Source organism: Coenobita brevimanus, chromosome 110 (assembly GCF_032717465.1).
Source record: "Coenobita brevimanus isolate Jiangsu-jjx chromosome 110, ASM3271746v2, whole genome shotgun sequence".
In the NCBI taxonomy this organism is placed as follows: Eukaryota; Metazoa; Arthropoda; class Malacostraca; order Decapoda; family Coenobitidae; genus Coenobita; species Coenobita brevimanus.
In genome coordinates, this window is record NC_137063.1 from 46,650,882 (window position 1) to 46,676,750 (window position 25,869).

The window sequence follows — 25,869 nt, forward strand, 5'->3', positions numbered from 1 at the left end:
CTGTTCTCTTCCCCTTTCCCTCCCCTTCCCCCTACCCATTTCTTTGTACTCTTCCACCTCCTCATCTCTCTCTCTCTCTCTTTCTCTCTCTCGTCTTCCTTTGTCTCTGTGCTTTTGTTCATTTTGTTCCTCACCCCATTATGATTTCGTTCCCATTTGTTTTGTGCCATTTGATGACGTGGAGAGAGAGAAAAAGAGAGAGAGAGAGAGAGAATGTAAACAAAGTCACGTGGTTGGAGTGTAAACATTACTACCTGTTGATCACCTCACCTGTTCTCATGACCTACCTGTCCATCACTTGCGCTCTCTCTCTCTCTCTCTCTCTCTTCCTTTTATGGTGTAAGATCTTTTCCTTCTCCCTCCATTATTCTTCTCTCCTTTCCTCTGTCTTCATTATCCCTCCATCCTTCTCTCCTTGCCCATTATCCCTCCTTCCTCCCCTCTTCCTCTCCTCCCCCTGAATCCCTCTCTGCCTCCCCTCCCCCTCCATCCTCCCCACTTCCTCCCCTCCCCTCAATCCCTCTCTGCCTGCCCCCTCCTCATTTCTGCTGGGTTTCAAGAGCAATTTCCCCGCCTTAATAGTGCAGGTTGCTTGTGTTTGGGTGGTCGAGTGGGTGGGGAGTGGGTGTGGGGGTGAGTGTGGGAGAGGGTGTGGGGGTGAGTGTGGGAGAGGATGTGGGGATGAGTGTGGGAGAGGATGTGGGGGTGAATGGAGGAGAGACTATGGGTGTGCAGGTGAATGTGGGAGAGGGTGTAGGGGTGAATATAGGAGAGACTGTGTGTGTGCGGGTGAGTGTGGTAGAGGGTGTGGGTGTATATGTGAGTGTGGATCGGGATGGAGGAAGTGCTGGTGTGGTTTTGAGTGTAGATGTGTGTGTGTGGGTGGGGTGTTCATGAATGTAGGGGGGAGGGTTGGTGTGGGTGTAGAGTGCGTGAGGGAGGCTTTGGGATTAGGAAAAGAGAGAGAGAGAGAGAGAGAGAGAGAGAGAGAATGTGTGCATGTTTGGTGTATTTAGCTACATTTATGCTAGAAACTTAAAACAGAGAATTACATTACAGAATTTTAATGTTTCATAGGCAATAGTGATTCATATTTAGCATGACAATCTTACAAGGTAGACAAAATTACCTTACATTTTTGGGGCGGCCATCCTTGGACACAACGCTAAATGGCAGAGTCATTGCCAAAACTGATAGGAAATAGTTTAGTTAAGATGAACGAGGGCGTAGGAGACAGGAAGTGGGCGTGCAAGGGCGGCAGGAAGTGGGTGGGTGGAAACGAGGCAGCGAGAGTAAGCAGGTGGGTGGTCTGGGTGGGGGCAAGAGTGGGGGAGTGTGTGGAGCAGCAAGTCAAGGTTTGAGTGAGTGTGTGGTTGGTGTAGAGAGAGAGGGAGACAGAGGGTGGAGGGGGAAGGGAAGAGGAGAGGATATTTCGATGGATGAATTGAATGGGTAACTAGACTGATGGATGGATGGATGGGATGCAGAGAGGAAGAGTAGCAGTGAGTTGGGTGTAGGTATACTTGATTGAAATAGTAACTACAATCCTTTATTTCACGTACGTAAAATTGAACCACGTCTCTGCTTAACGCCTTTCTGTGACTGAATGAACCTTTGCAGACCCAGAAGGTTTTTGCACCATTACTATCAAGAAAATATGTACATGAATAAAAAATACTGCTAGCTTGTAGTGAAGGGGGTAATGGATGGGAAAGTGGTTGTGTAAGTGGGTGAAGATTGTAGGTTCGCAGATTGAGTGGATGACTGATTTTATATTGTTTATTTCTTTATTCATTTATTTATTTTTATTCCTTGTGCGTGAATGGGTGTAATTTTTTAACGATTAATTTGTGAATGGGTAATGGTTTATCGATATTAGATTATTGGAGAGTGGATGAGAAACTGCTGAATTGGATTGGTGGGTGGCGGGGTGCTGGAAGGGTGAATTGCGGCAGAGTGGGTGGTAGGGCGGTGAGGTGGGCGGCAGAGTGGGTGGCAGGGCGGCGGGGTGGGCGTGGTGCCGTATATGGGAAGACCCGAGGCGGCGGAGTCAGCGATGGCGGCGGCGGCGGCACTGACTCTGAGGTGATGGCATTCCTCTTAAACCGTCTCCCCCCTGCACCCCCTTGTACTCTTCTACGCGTCCTTCCCTCCTTCAGTACTTCCTTGCCTTTTTCTACCTTCCATATGTCCTTCCTTCCTTCCTTCCTTTGCCCCATTCTTTTCATTCTTCCTTAATTCCATCCTTTTTCCTTGTATCGTTACTCCCTCTCGTTACTCCCTCTCACCTTCCCATTTCCTACTGTGTTAAGTCCTTCCTTTTCCACACTGTCAGTTCTCCTATTCCTCCTCTTCGTTTTCTTCCTCCTCTCTCTCTCTTTCCCCCTCCTTTTCCATTTTTTCTTGTGTACTTTTTCTCCGTTTAAACTCGCCTTTCTTTTCTCGAGCCATTCTCTTCTTTCTTCTTCCTCATTTCCTCTCCTTCATTTCCTTCCAGTCTCCACCTCAGCCATTTTCCGCCAAGTGTAGTTAATGCGTCACTCAGTCCGGAGCCTCTCCATTTAATAACATTTTTGATGTCCACTGAAAGAGAGAGAGAGAGAGAGAGAGAGAGACGTGGCAGGGGTGCTGTGGGGTCAGCGGGGATGGCAGGAGCAGACAGCAGAAGGTGGCAGAGGACGGCATGCAGGTAGAAGAGGGTAACAGGGGGATGGCAGATAGGTGGCAGGGGGTGGCAAGGCATGGTAGGAAGGTGGCAGGAGGTGGGTATGAGAGGAGTACCCAAGATCTTACGAGGAGGGAGAGAGAGAGAGGAAGTGGAGGAGGAAAATCGGGTGAAAAAATAAAACAGGATGGAAGCGATGCCTGCATGTGAGGGAGAGAGAAAAAACGAGGGGAAGGAAGAGGAGCAAAACCTGGATGAAGAGATAAGCGAAGAGAAAGAAACTGAGTAAAGGAGGAGGAGGAGGATGCATGGAAAGGGTAAAGGAAGGGGAAATATAAAATCCCGTACTCTAATGAACACACTATTTACGTGCAGACATTCGACATAGCAGTTATCTAGTCCCCCCAAAATATGTTCAGTACAAAAGCATAAAAGACTCAGTAGAAGATATAAGTCTCCCCGTGTGTTTTATTGATATTTTTTAGGGACTGCAGGTATAGTGTTAATGATTTTACGTTTGAAAGTCCTGATATACGTGGATTCTTAACACCCCCATACCTCTCCTCTTCCTGCATCCTTTCTTTCCTCCTTCTCATCCTCATTCTCTTAACACACCCCTACTTCTCCTCTTCCTGCATCCTTTCTCTCCACCTCATCCTCATCCTCTTAGCACCCCCATACCTCTCCTCTTCCTGCATCCTTTCTTTCCTCCTCCTCCTCTTCTTCATTCTGTCCCTTCTCAGTATATTCTGTGGGATTGGCATATATTACTCTTAACTTGTCTTTAGTTTGCCTGTACACCCCTGAGACTGGTCCCTAAGTGCTGAGTCAGGGAAGGAACACACCCTGCCATCATTTACATTAGGAACTCTCAAACGTAAATTTAATACCTGTATCAGTGGTCCCTCTTATAATTATTGTTTGGAACTGTTTCGTACACACATATGAAGTGGTGTATGGGGTTGTAGTGTAATTGTACTGGATTTGTGTGTGTGTGTGTGTGTCGTGGGGATTTCTCAAGACTTTCTTAAGTCTTAGGGATTTCTTATGACTTTTTCTTATGTCTTAGGGATTTCTCAAGACCTTTTTCATGTCTTACGGATTTCTCAAGACCTTTAGCCATTGATGTTGATATTAGAACTAGGATGTGTCTTATTGTCTTGATTGTACTCATAAGGATACTGTTGATTCATATTTCGTGTTGAAAGATATTATAAGGAAATGTTTGTAAATAAAGAAAAAATTGCGAGAGAAGAAAAGAAGGGGGGGGGAATTAAGGAAGTTGAGAGAGAAAAGTAGACAGGTAAGAAAAATAAGTACAGAGGGAGAGAAAGAGAGTGGGAGATAGAGAGAGCATGAAGAGAGAGGAGAGAAAGACAAGAGGAGGAGCAAGAGGAGGAGAGGTTAGCTGAGATCTAGAGACAATAGCGGTATTCAGTTCTATTACTGTTTAACAATGTAACCTGAGAGAGAGAGAGAGTGAGAGAGAGAGAGAGAGAGAGAGAGGGAGAGACTGGCTAGCAATAAGGTAGGTAAAGAGAGAGAGAGAGAGAGAGGGAGAGACTGGCTAGCAATGAGGTAGGTAAAGAGAGAGAGAGGCTGGCTGGCTGGCAGTGAGGTAGGTAAAGAGAGGAGGAAGGAGGGGGGATGGGATGGAGGCGAGGAGGAGGGATGGAGGTACGGAGAGGGAGGGAGGGATGGAGGTACGGAAGGAGGGAGGGAGTAGAGCCTCAGGGTACAGCTTGATGTCTTCATTACCTGGCCACTGCGTCCTAACCCTTGCACTCTTGACTTCCTTCCTTCCTTCCTTCCTGCCTGCTTTCCTTCCTTCCTTCCTTCCTTCCTGCTTGCTTTCCTTCCTTCCTTTCTTCCTTCCTGCCTCTTTGCGTTCGTTCGTCAGTTCCCTCATTCCATCTTTTCTTCATCGTCGTTCGTTCATTCCTTCCTTACATGTATCATATTAATTTGCTCATTCGTTGGTCCCTCCTTCCGTCCTTCGTTCTTTGTCACTTCCTCATTTTCTTTATGTTTTTTGTTTTCTCTCTCTCTCTCTCTCTCTTTGTGTGTGTGTGTGTGTGTGTGTGTGTGTGTGTGTGTGTGTGTGTGTGTGTGTGTGTGTCTTCCTTTTTCCTATATTTTGCTGATACTGTTTTGCTTTACATCTGTCCATAATTATTCACTGTTTCTTTCTTCTTTTTCCTTCCTTCCTCTTCCCTTTATTTCGTCTTCTTGTTTTTACGTCCCTCTGACTCACTCGTTCATTTTTACTTCATTCACATCACTAGTCCATTTATGTCCGTTTCTCTTCAGCTCCGTTTTTCTTTTCCTTTATAATTCCTCGCTCGTCATACTCGTTCGTTTTACTCCTCTGTAGTTAAAATAGGAAGCAGGAAACAAATGTGAGTGAGAATCAACTAAGGAGGAGTAGTGGGAGTGTGGTGAAGGAAGGAAGGTGAGTGCGAATGAACTGAAAGAGAGGAGAGTAAGTATTAAGTGAAGGAAGGAGGGAAGGAAGGCAGGTGAGAATGAAATGTAGTAGAGAAGCAGAGTAAGAAGGGACTGAAGGAGGCAGGTGAGAATGAATTGAAGTGGAAAAGGAGAGAAGAAAGGCAAGTGTGAATGAATTGAAGGAGAGCAGGAATGAACTGAAGGAGAAAGGGAAGGCAGGTGTGTGGGACCAGAGAGGGGGGAAGAGGGGTTGGAAGGGAGGAAGGGGGGGTGAGGGGGGGTCTGCCATCTCCGTATACGGGGTAAATACAGCAGTGCCGCCGACGCTGCCACCCTCATTGTGCCGCTACTAAGGTGGTCTGGCGAGGGGGGGTGAGAGATAGGAAAAGAGGGGGAGGGTTGTGGGTTGAGATTGAAAAGAAGAGGGGAGAAAGGGAGGGAGAAGAAATAGGAAAAGGGGAGGAGGAGGAGAGATAGAAAAGAGGGATGAGGAGAGAGTGAAGTGAGTTGAGATTGAGAAGAAGGGGAGACAGGAGATAGAAGAGAGAGAGGAAAGGGGATTAGGAGAGAGGGGAGAGAGTGAGATTGAAAAGAAGAAGGGGGGTTGAGGGGAGAGGGAAGAGTGTGGGGTAAGACTGAAGGAAAGAAGGGGAAACAGTGAAAGATAAGAGGAGGAAAAAACGGGGTGGGGGAAGGGAAGGAAATTGGGAGTTGAAATTGAAAGGGAGAGAAGGAGAGGAGATAGGAAGAGGGGGAGAGAGAGAGACACTGGGACCATAAAGAAGGGGAGAAGAGATAGGGAGGAGGGAGAGAAGAAAGGGTAGAAGTAGGAGACAGCGAGAAGAAGGTAAGAGGGTAGGTGATGGGTGTGGGAGAAAATTAGAAAGAAGATAGGAATAAAGGAAAATGAAAACGTAGAGAGGGAGAGGGAAATAAGAGTGGGCAAAGACTGGAAAGAAGAGGGAGAGAAGTAATACAGTCACTACCACCACTCCTTCCTTTCACCGTTACTTACTACCACTACCCATCACCATTAATGTCATCACTGCTATCATCATCACCATTACCATCACCATTGTCTCCACTGCTCTGTCACCACCTCCACAACCACTAACCACCACTTTCACCGTCACCACTCAGCATTACCACTTTCATCACCACTACTGTCATCATCACCAACGTCATTTTTCATCCGGCACAACCACAACAGTCATCACTACAGCAAGTTCTGTTATCACCCTTCATTACCATTCGCTATAACAACCACAACCTCAGCAACCATTTCATACATCAACCACAGTTACCACCACTACCACAGCCAGTCACTACCACCATTACTTCACCCATTGCCATCACCATCACCACCACCAGTCACCACCGCTACCGCCCTCACCACAGGCACTACCACAATCGCCACACTTCACATGCGAGTCAGCAAGTCTTCCACGGACAAAATAGTTACTAGTTCGCCTATGAATGGTGGTGGTAGTGGTGAAAGTGGTTGTTGTTGTGGTGTTGGTGGGGGTGGTTGTTGTTGTGGTGACGGTGGGGGTGGAAATGGTTGTTGTTGTTGTTGTTGTTATTGTTGTTTTTGTGGTGGTTGTGGTGATGGTGGTTGTGAAGTAATGATGACAGTGGATGTTGTTGTAGATGTGGATGGAGTTTTGTTTAATCAAAAAGAAAAGGAACCCAGGGCGGGCAGATTGCAAAACCAGTCCCGTTTGAAGAGAGTTGAACAAAAAAGAATGTTAGACTCTAGATTCAGTCATTTCAAGATGCCTAGACGCGCTGCATGAATTAAATATCTAGATTCTCCGTCAAGCAATAGGTAGGCAGGTGGATGGAGAGTGGTAGATGGATAGATGGACAGATAGATGGATGGATGGAGGGATCGATAAAGAGATAGAGATATGGCTGGACAGATTGATTGATAGATAAATGTATGGCAGGACAGATTGATATATAGATAGATGTACATACAGTGATTGTTTTTAGTATTGTTTTGTGTGGATTGTGAAGAGGACATTGATATCACTGAATCTTTTAATTTTTTGTCTGTTGGGAGGCGATCCATTAATTGAACTACCCATTATATTATAAATACTTTGTTTTTATATCAGGAAGAATTCAATACTCAAGTTGCCAGAGGATGTAAAAGGTAAAAATAATGAACTTTCGACTTAGAGAGAGGGGGGGGGAGGATAAGTAGAAAGAAAGGAGAAAGTTATGGATGTTAGGAAAGATAGGCGGGTAGATAGACAGGGTAATAGAGATGTTAGGTTGCTTAGATAAAAAGATAAATATGTTAAGATAGATGTGTAAGGGAAGTTTAGATAGGTAGATTGACATAGGAGAGAGAGAGAGAGAGAGAGAGAGAGAGAGAAGAGGAAAGGAGAGAGGCAGCAGTAATTCATGTTTGGGTAGATAGAATAGACTGAGAGAGGAGAGGAGAGGAAGGAGAGAAGAAGAAAGGAGAAGAGAGAAAGAACATAAGAACATAAGAACATAAGAAGAGAGGATAACTGCAGTAGGCCGGTTGGCCCATGCTAGGCAGCTCCTAGAAGAGTAACTGAACTACTAGAATGAGATAAGGATAGCAAAGAAGAAGGCTCTCCCCCGCCCTCCAAACCCTCCAGCCGAAGCCGGCAGGAAAAAGTCAGAAAGAACACCACGCCGTATAGAAAAACTGGCGTGGACATTTTACAGGAAAGTGTGAAAGGAGAATAGAGACTATCATAGTGTAACCTGTAAGACAACCAAGTGGGGCTGCATTCCTGACCCCTCTATCTCTACCACTACACGTCGTATTGCCTCATTAACCCGGTATAAGTCTCCGGGTCTCACTTAATTAATGCCCAACCTACGTCTTCCTCATTTCCGTGGGGTCATTAAGGACTGGGATGGGTGGGTGAGGAGATTAGGAACGCTCCGCTTCCCTTGTGGAGAGAGAGAGAGAGAGAGAGAGAGACGATGAGAAGAAAACTGGAGGGAGAAGGAAGTATTTATGTAAGGAATAAACATAATAGACAGATCTTTAGATGAATATAGTGTGTGTGTGTGTGTGTGTGTGTGTGTTTTCATTTCCACACCGACCCCTACACCATAACAGCCACACCCTCACCCACACCCACACCACACCGACCTCTACACCGTAACAGCTACACCCTCACCTACACCTACACCGGCCTCTACACCATAACAGCTACACCCTCACCCACACCCACACCGTCAGAAACCCAAATCACGTGCCTCAATCAGGACCACACACGCTCCCATGCTTCACCGAGCACCGACACCTTTGGCTTAATATTCGCCTTAAATGCCAACTGAATACATTACCACAAATTTACTTTTCTGAACATTACGCATATACCTAAAGATTAGTTCATAGATTTCTTAGGCTCAAGGAAAGAAGAATATATAAACTAACACGATACAGACAACTTTGAACATAATGGCAAGGAGAGTTGGAGATTTCAGTGTCTAGATAGTGATCCCAAGCTCTCCTTCTCACTAAATAAAGGATTTCTATATTTTACTTTGGTTTCGTTTTATCAGTAGTGGTTTCATAGTCCTCCACGATTCCCATTATTCGAGGTTTAGTTAACTTGAAATTTGCACCTCATTTATGTATTTAATTATTTTATTTATTTATTATGGTTAGGCCTACCCTAGTTTATGGATTTTTCTTAGTTTTTCTGCATTGTTTGGACTACCTAATTTCTGACACTGAAAGCATCACATTGTAACCACCAACTTAGCACCACTTCCACCATTTGCATACCACCACCAGCTTAGCACTACTTCCACCACTATCATTTCCATACCACTACAAGCTTAGCACCACTTCCACCACCACCACCATCATTTCCATACCACTACCGGCTTAGCACCACTTCCACCACCACCACCATCATTTCCATACCACCACCAACTTTACACCACTTCCACGATCATTTCCATACCACCACCAACTTTACACCACTTCCACCACTGCCACCATCATTTCCATACCACCACCACCATAACCAAACCAACCTCTCCACATCCCCACATTCTCCCTTAGCGTGAAAATCGGGGTGTTCCACTTTATTTTCTTCCCCACCCCTGGCCAACTTAGTGCCAACCCACGCCCTGTCACTAAGGACGGTATTCCCACTCCACTGGCTGGGATTTCGGACCTTACTGGAGCTGGTACTTTAGGGCGGAGTGTCACCAGGCTTCCCTAAATTCGCCTCGATTCCCAAACCCATGATTTCTTTTTTAAGATATTTTGTTTTGTGGTATTTTTCTGCTTTTTCGAGTTTCTGATTTTTTGGCGGGTTTTGTGAGATGTTGGCTGTGTTTTTCGTGTGTGTGTGTGTGTGTGTGTGTGTGTGTGTGTGTGTGTGTGTGTGTGAGGTGAGGAGGTGAGGGACTTGGCTGGTTTTTAAATATTTTTGTGGGATTTGCTTCCAGAGAATTGTTTCCTTGGTGAATGTTTGCTGTTAGTCTCTCTCTCTCTCTCTCTCTCTCTCTCTCTCTCTCTCTCTCTCTCTCTCTCTCTCTCTCTCTCTCTCTCTCTCTCTCTCTCTCATTTCCATCCTCTCGTTCCTCCTTCGCTTGTCCTCCATCGACCCTTTTTGGATCCTTCCCTTCCTTCTTTCTTTCCTTCCTCCCTCCTCTCCTTCCTTCTTCTCTACTTTATTTGTCTTTTGTGTTGCTTCTTTGTCTTTAATTTTTCTGACCAAACAAGACCTCGGACGAAACATAAAGGAATCTCTATTGATCACGCAAGAAAACACTGATAATAATGCTCAGTTCGTTCTTGTTATCTTGTAAATTATTCTCATCTCCTGTTGTTGACCATTGTTGTGTTCGCTTTTCATTTATCAGCGTCTCTCTCTCTCTCTCTCTCTCTCTCTCTCTCTCTCTCTCTCTCTCTCTCTCTCTCTCTCTCTCTCTCTCTCTCTCTCTCTCTCTCTCTCTCTCTCTCTCTCTCCTGCGGACGTACTGGCAATTTTCCCATTATGGTCGCTTTTATTTTTTTTCGTTAATTTGACTTGGGTTTTGTGAGAGTCTAAACTAAGTACATTTCGGACTGATGTTACGTTAATGGTCGTTAGTATGAAAAATGGTGATTAGGTGAAGTTTGTTGGTTTTCTTCAAATTGCTTAAAAGAAAGGAGGAAAAAATGAAGAAAGGAAGGAGGTAGAGAGGTGGGGAAATTACCGTGCTCCTCCTCCGGCTCCTCCTCATTCCTTCCTTCATCACCCCCACACTTTCATTTCCCAACTTCTTCCTCTTTATCATTTTCCCCTCTCCATTTCCCTACCGCCTCCTTCACATCCTTTTCCCTCCGTATCCGTATTTCCTCCCTCGTATCCTCTTCCGCCTCATTCTCCCCACTTCCTCCTCCCCCTACCCATTCTTCCTCTCTCTTATTTGCATCCTCTCCTCATCCTCACTTCCTGTTATTTGCATCCACTCCACATCCTCACCTTCTCCCTCCTCTTCTCCCTCCTTGTCTTCCCCCCCCCCCCTCCAACTCATCTTATCTGTGCCCTACCACCTACTGCTCTCACTCCCACCTGTCATTCTCACTAACAAGCTTACTACCCCCCCCCTACCACCCCAGCCACCCATTCTATCACATCACCCACCCACCCCTTTCCATACCTCCCCTCCCCTTCCCGACCTCCCCTCCCCTTCCCATCCTCCCCTCCCCTTCCCATCCTCCTCTTCCCTTCCCTTCCCTCGTTTTACATACTACCCACCCTTAGCTTCTTCCTTCTTGTATCTCCTCTTTTCTCTCTCCCTTTCTTCTTCCTTTCTCCCTCTCCCCCTCCCTCTCTCCCTCCTTCCCTCTCTCTCTCTCTCTCTCTCTCTCTCTCTGTGTTTCCTCTTTATCACCCTGCACACACACATTCACCCCCTCCCTTAACCCACCCCCACATACCCCACCCCCTCCCCTCCCCATCCGCACCACCACCCACGCTGCGACCCACCACCACCACCACCAACCTAAGCGGGGTGGGAAGGGAGGCAGGTAGGCGGAGGAGGTAGGCAGTCCAAGTGGTGAGGCAGGTAATGAGTCCGAGTGGTGACGCAGGTAGTGTGCGCCCTTGAGTGAGAGACCGGGGCCCTGGCCAGATGAAGACATTAAGGTGGAGCGCTCGCCAAGTACCTCCCTCCGGCACACACGCACACACACAAACGCACGCACTCAGCCGCCACCCGCACACTCTCGCACACGTTGCCACACACGCACATACGCACGCGCATACATATACGCATCCCAAACGTATGTCTACGTATTTGCACACATCATCACCTGTACCAGTGCAAGATATGATAGTACACACGCATACATAATGATTCATATATTATTTCTCTCTCTCTCTCTCTCTCTCTCTCTCTCTCTCTTTCTCCTTCATCTCACAAACATGCGCACGCACACACCCCGCCACCCGCACGCTTGAACACACACATACCTGTACACATATACAGAACGTACACACATTTGCATACTAGCACACACACACACACACACACAGGCGGAGAGAGAGAAAGAGAGAGAGAGAGAGAGAGAGAGAGAGAGAGAGAGAGAGAGAGAGAACAAAAAAAAAAACTTTTTTGACAAAAAATCAGCGTAAATTGTTCCTCCTTTCCCCGCCTCCACCTCCACCCAGTCCTCCACCCAAGTCCTCCCATTATTACCCGTTCTTCCACTGTTTTATCCACTTCTTATTTTCATCTCATTTTCTTTGCCTTGTCTTCTCTTTTTATCCGCTTCCCTTGTTGTCTTGCACGTATTGCTTCCATCCTTTTGTCCGTCATACCTATCCACCCCATTCCACTATTCCACACCACACCACACCAGTTCATTATACCACTTCATTGTTTGACCTCATCACACCACACCACAATATCACCTTTCTGGTAACCATTCCACAGTCTACTCCACCACACCATACCTCAACATCACTCCACACTTCACCACATCACACCTCTCCACCACCTCCACTTCATTATACTTCCCCACTCAGTCACACCACCATTTCACCATTCCAATATACAACTTCTTTCCACCGCACCACTCCACACCTCCCCACTAAAACGCCACCTCACCATCGTACCACACCACCACCACCACCACCACCACCACCACCACCACCACCACCACCACCACTTAGCTATCTTAAATCAGGTTTTATTTATGTCCTTTCCATGGTTTTTTATTCTCCCGCGTTTATTGGGTGGTCTCTCTCTCTCTCTCTCTCTCTCTCTCTCTCTCTCTCTCTCTCTCTCTCTCTCTCTCTCTCTCTCTCTCACATCATCTCACCTGCCTTACCTCTGTCCCATCTCCCTTTCATTATCATTTTTGTTTCGCCTCATGATTTTCACACCTTCTACCTGCCACTCTTCACACCTGCCTCACCCCCCACACCTGCCCTGTATTAAATTCTGCCCACTCCTACACCCTACACCTCTCAGCCCCCACAGCCTGCACCTCATTCCCCTTTCTTCCCCACATTCCCCTTTCCCATCCTCACCCCTCTCCGCCTCACCTCCCTCACACCCAACTCTACACACATCACCCTTCGCTGCATTTCTCACCCCACACCTTGCATAGTTCACTCCCACACCTTCCCCACATTTCCCACCACTCCCCAGCCACTCCCTACACCCCATGCTCACTCCCCAGTCAGTCCCCACTCCCCATCACACCCCAGCCAATCCCAACACCCCATCCTCACCCCACCCCCATTCTGCCGTATGTGGTAATAAGGGATTGTGCTGGTATTTCCTTATTTTTAACAAGGGGTCAGATGCCTTACGCTTCTTTGGTATGTGCTTAGTTGTGTGTGTGTGTGTGTGTGTGTGTGTGTGCAGATACGCTTGGAAAATCAAGGGTAATAATGAAATGATGAAAGAACGAGAAAAAAAGAGCAGAAATTTTTCGAGAGAGAGAGAGAGAGAGAGAGATGGATCGATAAACAGGGCGAGTGGAAGCTGACAAGAGCAGAAAGTGGGAGGGAGGAAGGAATGTGTTACAAGGATGGATGGTTAGGTGGATGGATGGATGGCCGAAAGGAATGATTATGGACTGGGAGGAGGATAGATTTAATGTGTAGTGGATGACTGGATAGGTGGATGATTGCAAGGTGGACGGAGAGTGTGACTGAAAATAGATATAAATGAATTAAGTAGAAATGGATGTTTATGAGAAGAAAGGCGTGTAGTTAGATAGCTGAAGATGAAATGGATGGATGGATGGATTAGTTGAAGATTGATGGAGTATGTAGATGGATGGTTGTGAGAAGAAGGTCGTGTAGTTGGATAGATGTACATGATGTGGATGAGTGGATGGATGGATTAGTTGAAGATTGATGGAGTAAGTAGATGGGTGGTTGTGAGAAGATAGGAGTGTAGTTGGATAGATGTGTGTGAAGTGGATGGATGGATGGTTGAGTAGTTGAAGATTGAAGAATATAATTGATAGATGTAGATAGATAGGTGGATGGCTGGCTGGCAGGAGGGATGGTTAGTTTACCGCTGTAATTATATGGAATGAATGACTGGATGCATGGATGGAATGATAACACACATACACACACACACATACACAGAAAGAAGCTAAATATTTCTAGGTGGAATGGATGGTTGGTTGCAAGGAGAGGAGGGATGGTGGAAGACTAGGAATGAGAGGGACAAGGGACCTCACCCCCCTCACTGGGTGGTCTATGACAGCTCTGGTTGTCACACCGGGCAGGGGGGAGGGAGGAGAGGAGGGGAGGGATAGATAGAGCGAGAGGTTGCATGGAGGAGGAGATAGGGAGGAGACAGGAGAGTTTGAGTGGAGGTAGGGAGGGGAGGGTAAGTGTGAGGATAGAGAAGAGATTTTTATTTTTAGGAAAAATGAAAGCATTTGTCCGGAATGCTAAAAAATATTCCATTCCAAATAAGTATCAATAAGAGAAAGCCAAGAATCAAGCTTGTTTATTTGTAGACACTTAGAGCATTGTATTTGCAAGACAAGTGGCCGTAGGCAGGGGGAAAAGATGGACTAACAAGGATTGCATCGCTGTTGGCCACTTGTATACATGAAAGACGGAGCATACCGGTTAACCCTCGCATTAGTTGGACAAAATAGAGGCAAGAGAATGAGTTGAGTGTGAGAATAGCAGAGCAGTAGATAAAGACAGGGTGAGAAGGAGAGAGGGTGGAGGGTGAGGGAAGTGAGAGGAAGAATAGGTAGAGAAGATAGCGAAAGGGGGAGAGGAAGTGAGGGAAAGAGAAGGTGGGGGGAGCGCGAGGGAGGGAGGAGAGGGAATTACAAAAGAAAGGAGGTTTGTGAGAGGGGATAGAAATGGAGGGGAAGAGAAATGAATGTGGATGAGGGATAAAATTAAATACAGACCGACCACCATTTTAGATTTTTGTTCAAGTCCCCTTCTCTTTCCCTCTTTCCCTCACTCAACATCTCTTCTCATTTCTTCTTTGCTATCCTTATCTCATTCTAGTAGTTCAGTTACTCTTCTAGGAGCTGCCTAGCATGGGCCAACCGGCCTACTGCAGTTATCCTCTCTTCTTATGTTCTTATGTTCATCCCTTTCCAACCTTTTTCTCACCCCCCTCCCCCTCCTTCCCGTCACTCTTTCTCTTTCCGTTTCTCATAAATCTCTCTCTCTCTCTCTCTCTCTCTCTCTCTCTCTCTCTCTCTCTCTTTGTGAATGTATTTATGTGTGAATGGTGTATAGTATGAATATGGTTGCGCATGTGTATTCTCTGTGTATGTGTATGGAGTGTGTAAGTGTGGTGGTTAGTGTGAGGAGGTCTGGTGAAAGTAGTTTGTGTGTGTGTGTGTGTGTGTGTGTGTGTGTGTGTGTGTGTGCGCGCGCGCAGACCCTTACTGCCCTGTTGAAATTCCTTACCGCCCCGCCTCTGCTAATGCTCTCTCTCTCTCTCTCTCTCTCTCTCTCTCTCTCTCTCTCTCTCTCTTCATTATTTCGTCTTTGCTACCCATTACGTTCCTCCACCACCTCTTTCAATCCCTCATTCTTCACATTCCTCCTCCTCCTCCTCCTCCTCCTCTTTATCATGCCCAGGTCTCCCTAATTAGCATGTAGCAGCTCCTCTTCCTCTTATTTATTATCGTCTCTTCTTTTGCCTCCACATTCGCGCCGAAATACGTCTCTCGCTGTTTCCTGTCGAAGGTTATGCTGGCTGGGATCTTTATTGGGCTTGATCATCGCTTTTTTTTTTGGTTTTATTTTGTGTGTGTGTGTGTGTGTGTGTGTGTGTGTGTGTGTGTGTGTGTGTGTGATTTCATTTTTCTGGTTCAGGTTTTTTGTTTATTTGATATTTTACTTCTCCTCCTCCTCCTCCTCCTCTTCCTCCTCCTCCTCCTCCTCCTCCTGTATGGGCAGCAGTGGGCGGTGTGTGTGGGTGGCATTTTTCAAGGGGTCAGGGCGGGTCACTTTACCCTATAATTACCTTGTCCTCACCCACGCCCACTTTCCCACACCACCCGCCCACTCTCCCACTCACTGCTTCCACCCTACTAACTCCCCACCCACTCTTCCATCCACTTTAACACTCCCCTCGCTCACTCTTCCACCCACCCACCCAAGTACCCATGTCACCTGTCCACCTCCTACTCAATCCACACATTTTTATCGCTGAACCCACCCACTTTTTCCACTCCTTCCACTCCACCCACCCACCCAACACCCACTTACTGACTGTATGTATTTTTTTTTTTTACTCTTTTTGGTAACCGTTCCCACCTCGCCCACCCATCCATCACACCCTTCCACCCTACCACTTCACCCGCCCAGTCGTCCACTACACCCGCCAACACTTATTTATTTATTTTTTTTATTTTTTTAAATATTTGCAACACCCACCCATCCACTCATCCATCCACCCACTCGCTTACTCACCTCCTCTATTTTCCTGGCCCTCCCCCCCACCCCACCCTTTCAAAAGCCACCCACAAACCCACCCGCAAGGTACACACACACACACACACACACACACACACACACACACACACACACACACACACACACACACACACACACACACACACACACACACACCTCTTCCTAATTCTTCTCTCCGTTTCCCTTCCTTCTTTTATTCTCTTTTTCCTTCTCTTTTTTCTCCTTCTTCTCCTGTCTTGTTTTCCCTCCTTCTTTCCTCCTCACCCCCCCACCCGCCATGCAAAGTAGCTGGTGTATAATTATAGCCCCCGCAGCCACCAGGGCCGGGGGCGGGGTGTGGGTGTGGGTGGGTGAGGTTAAGAAGTAGATGGGATGTGGGTGGGGTAGGTGGGCAGCGAGGTTTGAAGAAATGGATGGGATGTGGGAGAAGGGTTGTGGATTTGAGTGGGAGGTTGAGATTGGGCAGGGGCGGGCGGAGTGTGATGGGGGTGGTAAAGAAGTGGGTGGTGGAAGTGGGTGAGGGTGGATGGGGTGAGGGAGTGGGCGGGAAGTTAGCAGAGTGTGGGTGATAGTAGGCGAGGTTACGGAGAAGGAAGATGGAAGTGGGTGGGTCAGGGAGAGGTGGAGTGGGTGAGGGAGCAGTGTGGAGGTAGAGAGCGTGTTGGTAGTAGTGGAAGAGTGTGTGGAGTTGAAAAAGAGTTGAGTATGGGTGTAGTGGGCGGGGCTGGGGAAGAGTGGTGGGTGGGGAAGTGTCTTTGGTGGGGTCAGGGAGTGGGTGTATGGGCGGAGAGAGGGGGAAGTTTTTCTACCTGCCTCCCTCTCTCCCCCCTCCTCCCTCCTCTCTTCTTCCCCCGCCCCCGGCTGACCGTGATGACTCTATCAACTTGCAGCTGACGGTCAACCCCCTCCCTCCCTCCCTCCCTCTTCCTTTCTTCCTATCTCTTCCATCGCACTTTCTTGCTCTCTCTCTCTCTCTCTCTCTCTCTCTCTCTTCATATCTTTTTCATTGCATTTTCTTATTCTAGCTTTCCTTCCCGCTCATGCTTTCCCTCACTTCCATTCTCTCTCTCTCTCTCTCTCTCTCTCTCTCTCTCTCTCACACACACACACACACACAAGGAGACCCCGCTGTGCTTCTATGAGCTGGCCTACCTGACCACTCATATATATTAGAGAGAAGGAGAGAGAGAGAGAGAGAGAGAGAGAGAGAGAGATTAGAAGCAATAATCCCACTTGAGGCTGGTCAGGCACGTAGCTCCCCTCCACTCTTCCCTTCCTCCCCTCTTTCCCTCCTTCCCTCTTTCCCTCCTCCCCTCTTTCCCTCCTTCCCTCTTTCCCTCCCCTCTCTTTACTCTCCTTCCCATTTCTCCGTTCTCCTTCATTGTTTCTTTCTGCTTCCCATCACGTTTCTTTTCAATTCTTTTTCCTTGTATTTTTGTTTACTTTCATCGTTTTTTTTTTCCTTTTTACTCTTCCCTCAACCTTTCTCTCTCTCTCAACATCTCTCCGCATCCCTCTCTGCTCTTCCCCTCTTCCTCTTCTCTCCCTCCGCCCCTCAACAGATGGAGAGGAGGAGGGAAGAGAAAGGAGAGTGAAAGAGGAAGTGAAATGAAAGGAGTAAGGTGATAGTAGAACAAGAGAGGTGAGGCGGAGAAAGTAAATGGGGGAGAGAAGGGAGGGTAGAGTGAACAAGAGTATTAAGGAGAAAAGTGAGAATTTGTGAAGAAGGGCAATGTGTGTGTGTGTGTGTGTGTGTGTGTGTGTGTGTGTGTGTGTGTGTGTGTGTGTGTGTGTGTGTGTGTGTGTGTGTGTGAGGGGGGAGAGAGGCTGAGGGTGTGGTCAAGGGAAAGGGGGAAGACAGGCCGTGTTTTGGGGGTAGGGGTAGGTAGTGGGGATGCCAGAGGGGGTATGAGGGTAGTGGGGAGAGCGTGTGTATGCCAGGAGATATAGTGGAGAGGGGTATATGAAGTTGAGAGAGGGGTAACAGAGGTGTATGTGTAAGAATGTGTGCTGGTGGGGGGGGGGGTAGAGTACGGTAGGCAGAGTGTGTGGTGTCGGTGTGGGATGTGATGGGGTGTAGGTGAAGAGTGTAGGGGGGGTGGCAGCAAGATGTATTTAGAATGTGAATAAGGAACTATGTGGATGTGTGGGTGCTTGGTGTGGCGTAAGTGTAGATGTGTATAGTACTGTTGATGCAAGTTGTGTGGAAGTGTGTGGTTGTAAATATAGGGGACTGTGGCGGTCGTGTGGGTAGGGTGAAGTGGTGTAAATGTGTGTGGAGTGTGGTGGATAGGTTGAGGTGTGTGGATGTGGATGTGGTGGGATGTGTGGTGGAGTGGGTGTGAGTCGGGTGTGTGGTGGAGTGGGTGTGGGTCAGGTGTGTGGTGGAGTGGGTGTGGGTTGGGTGTGTGGTGGAGTGGGTGTGGGTCGGGTGTGTGGTGGATTGGGTGTGGGTCGGGTGTGTGGTGGATTGGGTGTGGGTCGGGTGTGTGGTGGATTGGGTGTGGGCCGGGTGTGTGGTGGAGTGGGTGTGGGCCGGGTGTGTGGTGGGGTGGGGTGTGAGGTGGAGCGGGTGGGGTGTGGTGTGGGGTGACAGTAATCAGTGGGGTGACCTGGGTGGCCCCTCGTATTTCACCTGTCACCCCACACAGTAAGGGACACCCACTCACAAACACTCATTATTTTTGCATTAAGACTTTTACTCTGCTATTATTATTATTATTATTATTATTATTATTATCATCATCATCATCATCATCATCATTATTATTATTAATATTACTGTTACTATTATTATTTGTAGTAGTATCCTTTACTATTATTATCATTTGTTGTTATTATTATTATTATTATTATTATTATTATTATTATATTACGTACGGATGTGGCAGCACCAGTGTCCAGCATTTAATACTTCATCAGCCTCATAACTTTTTTTTTAGTTGTCCTTGTTATTGTTTTAAAAATGTTCTTTACTGTCATTATGATTGTTATTACCTGGGTAGTCGAAAGAGGAAGGATGTTGAAATCTTTTGTTCCCATTCTTTGTGATTTGACAGCTTGACATAATAATGATGATGATAATGGTAATAATAATAATAATAATAATAATAATAATAATAATAGCTGGAAAACAATAAGCTGGTGGTGGTTCCTCATGTCAAGATTTGGGTCATCCTCGGAGATCGTCCTGATTCATTTTCTTTTATTGTTCTTTAATATATTATTTTGTATTTTAAACTTTGTGAATTGCCGGTATCGCTAATGATGACCGGGAAACGCGGCTTTTGAATACCGTAGACTTTTACGTACCTGCTGTGATGAATAAAATGGTGAGTTATATACGGCCAAGCACAGACCACACAGACCATTCGCGTCTTACTATATTATTATTATTATTATTATTACTATCATCATCATTAGTAGTAGTAGTAGATTCCATACCATACATATTACTTAATACCGTATGCTCTTCCTTACAGAGGGTTGGGGTCCGGGGTGAGATGGACCAACCTCAACCCACAGACCGTACTGGAGAAAATGCAGCTCTCCTTCCCATCACACTTCTCAGTCACCTCGTTTGCGGCCTTCATGAAGAGGGTGAGTACTGGGGGGGAAGAAAGGGGTGGGTAGAAAAAGATGGGGGGTTGGGAAGGAAAGGGTAAAAACAACCACGCGGGAAAATTCGTCATTAACCTTTTTATTTATTTGCTGCAGAGAGAGAGAGAGAGAGAGAGACCAATTATATTTTTTATTTACCTGTATTTTCTCCATCGTCTCCAGTGAATTCCATCCCGACCTCTCGTTCACTTAATTGTCACTGATATTTCCGTTTTCTCCCATTACTTCCATCCCTTTTCTTGTATCCCATCCTTCAAGATCTTCAAAAAAATGTCGTCCTCTTAACATTAAAATCATACCATCTACTGAGAAAAATAAGGGTATGTGTATTTTTTATGTCGAATTCTTTTTCTCCCTCCCCCCCCCTTTCTTTTCTCGCTCCCTTCTCCCTTCTCGTTACTTACCACCCATTTCTTGTCACACTTCCTTTCGTCTTATCCCCTCCTCAGATGCTATTTATACTTATTGTTTTTTTTTGTTTTTTTCTTTTTTTTCTTTTTTAGTGCAGTGTTCTCCATGTTTTCTAGTTACTGGTTAGCCCCCCTCCGCCCCCCCCCCACCCACGCCCCAGTTTTTCTTCTCCCACTCCTTCCCTCCCTCCCTCATTCCCTTCTGCCTCCACCTCAAGTCATATGTTGAGGTCACAAGTGGATTGACCCCTAGTAGGACAGATGACCCCTTCTACCCTTTTCCAGCCTCCCTCCCTTTTCTCTCCTTCCCTTCCTCCATTCTCTCTCCCTGCTTCCCTTCCTCCATTCTCTCTCCCTCCTTCCTTCCCTCCTCTCCTTCATTCTCCATATCATCTTTCTTCGGTTCTCCTCTCCTCACATCTACTTTTTTTCTTTCATCTTCATTCAACACTCCCTCCATCATTTTTCCTCCTCCCCCTCCGTCTTGCTCTTCCTCCTCCTTTCTCTCCGTTCCCTCTCCCTCACCCTCTTTTTCTCTTCGTTCTTAAGCGTTTCCCTTTCTCGTCTCTCCTTATTTTCCTGGTCTTTTCCCTCCTCCTCCTCCTCCATTCCCTTCTCTCTTTACGCCTCCTCCTCTCTCCCCTTCTTCTCCCCTCTCCCCCTCCCCACTGGACACCTGACCTAGCGCGACAAGGCCCAGGGTCATAGGTCAATGGGCGTGACCTCTCCTGGGTGGTCTGCGAAGAAGGGAAAGAGAGAGAGAGCAGAGAAAGGAGGGGTGAGGGAAGGTCAAGGAAGGTGGAAGATGTGGAGAAAGGAGGGTGAAGGAAAGATGAAGAAACAACGTGAAAGAAAGAATAATAAAGGAAAGATGAATATGGGGAAGGGAGGAGGTGTGGGGGTAAAGGAAAATGAAGCCGAACGAGAAGGAAGACAGGGGAGGGGGGGGATGAGAAGAGAGAAAAATAAAGATGATGGAGAAGAGGACGAGGAGAGTGAGAGAAAAAAGAAGAAAATGTTAGAAAAGAAGGATAAAGGAAGAGGTTTGGATGATATTGAAGGAGTATAAATGTTTACACACACACACACACACACACACAGCACAGGAGCCTGCACTTTGGTGAATGGTGGTGGTTGATGCCTGGGTGCGCGGGTGAGTTGAGGCGTTGGTAGCAATTAATGGAGTCTGCCCTGTCATCTGATGCTCTCCCCCCCTCCCCACACGCTCCACGCTCATCTCTGTGTATTAGCTTGTATCTGTATCTTTATAGCTTCCTCTTACCTTAGTTTTAGTCACATTTTGTCTTCATTTTGTTTAGTATGCCTTCCCTCTACTTCTTCAGTCTGTTTTCTTTGCTTCCTTTTAGTTATTTTGTATGATTTTCGAGTGTTTAGCTTGGGTTTAGCTGTTTGATTGGTGTTAGCTCGTAGTCGGGTTATAGCTTGGTTTCTTGTGGCTGGGCAAGGTAGAGCAGGGCATAGAAAGCTAGGATAGAACAGGACAGGGAAGAGACCAAGGGATGTGGTGGCAGGGCATTGCATGAAAAACTAAAGTATGACAGGGCAGGGTAGAGAGAGATTAATGGGGGCAAGGGGAGGGTAAGGTTGCTTAGGGTGTGAAGTGCAAGGGTAGGAGAAGGCAAAGAGACAGAGAATAAGACAGGGCAGAACAGAAAGAGACAAAGAATAGTGACAGCGTATGGAAGGACAGGGCAGGACAGGAGAGGAAAGGGCAGGGCAAGGCAGCACAAGAGTGGGACAGGGCAAGGCAGGACAGGGAGGTGGCGGGTGGAGGTGCTCTGTGGCCAAACCGTTTAGGGCGGGCTGTCTCAAGTTACATCGCCCCTCACACCCCTACCACCCACCCTGCCGCCTTACCTTATCAATATTGCCTTATTTACTGCTCCACCCCTCATGCGTGGGTGAGGGAGTGTTGAAATAAAGGAAGGAGGAGAAGGAAAAAGAGTGAAATAAAGAAAGGAATTTAGAGCAAGGAAAGAGTAAGAAAAATGGGGAGAAGGAACAAAAGAGGATGAAATGAAAGGATTTATGTTGAAAAAGGTGCAATAAAGGGAGAAATTAAGAGATAGGAAAATGTAAGAAAAGTGGAGCGAATGGATAAAAGATGATGGTGCTGAAGGAAAGAGAGAGGGACGAAAGAGGCAAAATAAAGAGAGGAGCTGAGAGAAAGGAGAGAAAAGGTTGAAGGGAATGAAGTTTTCCCATTTCTACACACACACACACACACACACACACACACACACACACACACACACACACACACACACACACACACACACACTTTTTTTCTTTTTTTTCCAGGGTAACACTGGATGATTATGTTCAGATTAGGGAAATTCTAAAAGTTAAAAGGTTTAGGGAATAGAAATGTTAGTGAAAAAGTGAGAGGGGTGAAGGAGAGCAAAATAATTAGGGAGAGGAATGAGAGATAAAAGGAGCGGGGAGGAGAGAGAGACGGTGAGAGGAGAGGACAGGCGAGAGGATAAGCGAAGAAGGATGTAGATAAAGAGATGAAGATGTTGAAAGAGAGATAGAGAGAGAGAAGGAGGAGGAGGTAAAATAAGTAAAGAGTTGAGAGAGTTAGAGAAGTGAAAGGAAAGGAAAATCAAATGAGAACATTTAATACAAGGTGAAAGGGAACGAAATAATTTGAAAGGTGAGTTGAGAAAGTAAGAGAAGAAAGGTGAAAGCGAAATAGTTAAAGGAATGGGAATGTTAAATCAAGAGTGCAGTGGGTGAAAAGGAGTAAAGATATTGCGAAACAGATTGGAGTTGTGAAAATGAGACGGGGAAAGTGGGGATGCAGTTATAGATGGATGTGTAAGAGGAATCATGGCGTGTGTTTCAGGTTATTTAGTGGACAGGCGTTGAAAGAAAGAGGTTAGGAATTCACCCCTTCAGTACGATGACTTCTGGCTATCTAGATTATTACTGTCAGCCTGAAAAAAAGCCTCATAATGAAGGGGTTAATTTCTTACACACTATCCTGGCATAACTGGTCAGTCCCTTTCAGCCATCACCCACCATTCTTGCACCCCTTTTCTTTTTTTTTTTTTTTTCACCTCATCTGTACCTTAAACTTTACTATCTTCCTTATCTTTATTTCCCCTTAACTCCTTACTCTCTAACCTCGTGCTCAGGTATCACATCCCCTAATCTTTCACCTTTTAACCCCTTCTGTCTCCCCTAAGCGGAATAAAATTGTCTAGCGTTAAGTTTTCAAAATATTAAAACAGTGACGTCATCTACAGAAAGAGCTAATGGAGATTTTCTAACCCCTTCAGCTAGAGATGTCTCCTAAGCTAAGCAAAATCATATAGTAAGTGTCAGAAAAAAATAATCTAGCAGTTTACCAGCGTACTATCTTACCAATACTGATCTCCCTTCAATTTTATTTCCTTCATCTTATCATAGCCTACTTTCCCCCACTTCTTTCCACCTCATAACGCTCATTTCACTTTCTTCAAGAGGAGAGGTGGTGAAAGTAGGAGTGAAAGGTAAGAGGCTGGAGATGAGAGTTGGTGCCTGATAGAGGAGAGACTGGGTGGAGTTGAGATGGGTAGGGCTTGTTTGAGTCCAGAAATTAGAACAGGAAAAGTAGGACACGGAGAAGAGAGAAATAACAGGAAAAGAAAGGGAAAACAGAGAGATGGTAGGAGCTAGGGAGGGGAAGGACAGGTGAAGGAAAAGTAGTTGAGACAGAGTAAGGAAATATATGAATAATAGAGCAGGGGCAGGATAGGGTAGGACAGGACAGGACAAAACAAAGCGAGGCAGAGTAGGGCAGGGCAGGGCAGGGTAGGGTGGTACAGGGAGGGCATGGCAGCGTGGGACAGGACAGGGCATGGCAAGGCATGGAAGGGCAGCAACACAGCGTCACCTGAGCCACCTAGTGAAGCCTGGTGGTCTAATTGCGGGTCGCCTTACACCGCCGCAGCTGCCGCAAGTAAGACGAGCCAAGATTGCATCACAGCCTGCAGTGGGGCATGTTGCAGGGCATGGGTGGTCCTGCACAAACTCTCTCTCACGCCTTCATCCTTCTCTCACGTCCATATCCACATCCTCATTCAGGCCTCTCACATCCACACCCCTCACTCGCACTCACACTCTCACCCACACCTGTACTCTTATCCACACCCCCTCTAATACATACACCTTACTAATGCCTGCTCACGCCTATACTCCTCTGACAGGTCTCACCCCCACACCTCGCGAGTCACACTACCACTTCTTTCACACCTACACTTTTTTAACATCCACATCCTCAATCGCCTTTCTGTTTTCCTTTGCTCTCGTTTTGTTTTGCCCACGTCTTTCTTTCCTCTCGTTTCATTTCTTCCCTTTCCCTCTGTACCCTTCTCCTCTTCCTCGCTTTCTCTAGCTTTCCCCCCTACTGACGTCGCTCTCTCTCTCCCACAGGCTGGCATCACCACAGCCTACCAAGAAAAGCCGTGTCTGGACCCCGCCGACCCCCTCTGTCCGGACACCGCGCCTAACAAACAGTCCCAGCAGGTGAGACAGTGACTTAACGTAGAGGTGTTAGAGGTTAGAAGTTGTATGTGGAGACGTGTTTGTGAAGTGCTAGTGGATTTGTGATAAAGAGTAGCATTAGTAACTGGCAAGAAGAAATTATTGTAAGAGAAGTTAGAATTGTGTCTTGTGATGTTTTAAAAGGAGAGCTGTTATCTAAAGCTCAGTGAGTTACGACGTGTTTGTCTGTTTCTTCTCTGACACACACACACACACACACACACACACACACACACACACACACACACACACACACACACACACACACACACACACACACACACACACACACACACACACACACACACACACACACACACACACACACACACACACACACACACACACACACACACACACACACACACACACACACACACACACACACACACACACACACACACACACACACACACACACACACACACACACACACACACACACACACACACACACACACACACACACACACACACACACACACACACACACACACACACACACACACACACACACACACACACACACACACACACACACACACACACACACACACACACACACACACACACACACACACACACACACACACACACACACACACACACACACACACACACACACACACACACACACACACACACACACACACACACACACACACACACACACACACACACACACACACGTAATAGATACACTCACCCAGTCTTTCCCTCAGAGCCCAGACATCGGGGCAGAGCTGACGGGCGGGTGCTACGGGTTCGCCAGCAAGTATATGCACTGGCCAGAGCAGCTCATTGTGGGGGCCCCGACCACGAATAAGACAGGACACATCGTAAGGTGAGGAGTAGAATGTTTTTTTTTTTTTAATGGATACCTGTGTGTGTATCTGTCGCTATCCATCCATCTGTCTATATCCATCTGTATCTATCAGTCTGTCTATCTCTCTATATCTATCCATCTGTCTGTCTATATGGCTGGAGCAGCTTGTGGGGCCGCTGACCACCAACAAGAGAGGCTCCGTGAAGTGAGGCATAGGTTGACATGGTTTATCTCTATATCTCCTTGCTTTTTGAAATATCTGTTTAGCTGTCTGTTTATATCAAGATACTGATCACTAGCAAGGTGGGGCATGTCTTAGTTAAGAAGCAGGGTATTATTTTGCTTGCCTTTCCTATCTGTCTGTCTTTTGTAATATATCTACAGCCCCCATTCTCTCTCTCTCTCTCTCTCTCTCTCT

The 25,869-nt window shown here is 46.7% G+C and overlaps 1 protein-coding gene across 1 annotated transcript in view; it reads left to right on the forward strand.

Annotated features, from left to right (window-relative positions):
• The window catches only part of ptc (protein patched), a 130,707-nt gene that overhangs the window by 83,448 nt on the left and 21,390 nt on the right, over window positions 1–25,869 (forward strand). The window contains exons 6-8 of the mRNA XM_080286278.1: window positions 19,527–19,644; window positions 24,516–24,608; window positions 25,348–25,469. Of these exons, the coding sequence (XP_080142404.1) occupies window positions 19,527–19,644; window positions 24,516–24,608; window positions 25,348–25,469 (333 nt within the window). The remainder of the gene's footprint in view (window positions 1–19,526; window positions 19,645–24,515; window positions 24,609–25,347; window positions 25,470–25,869) is intronic.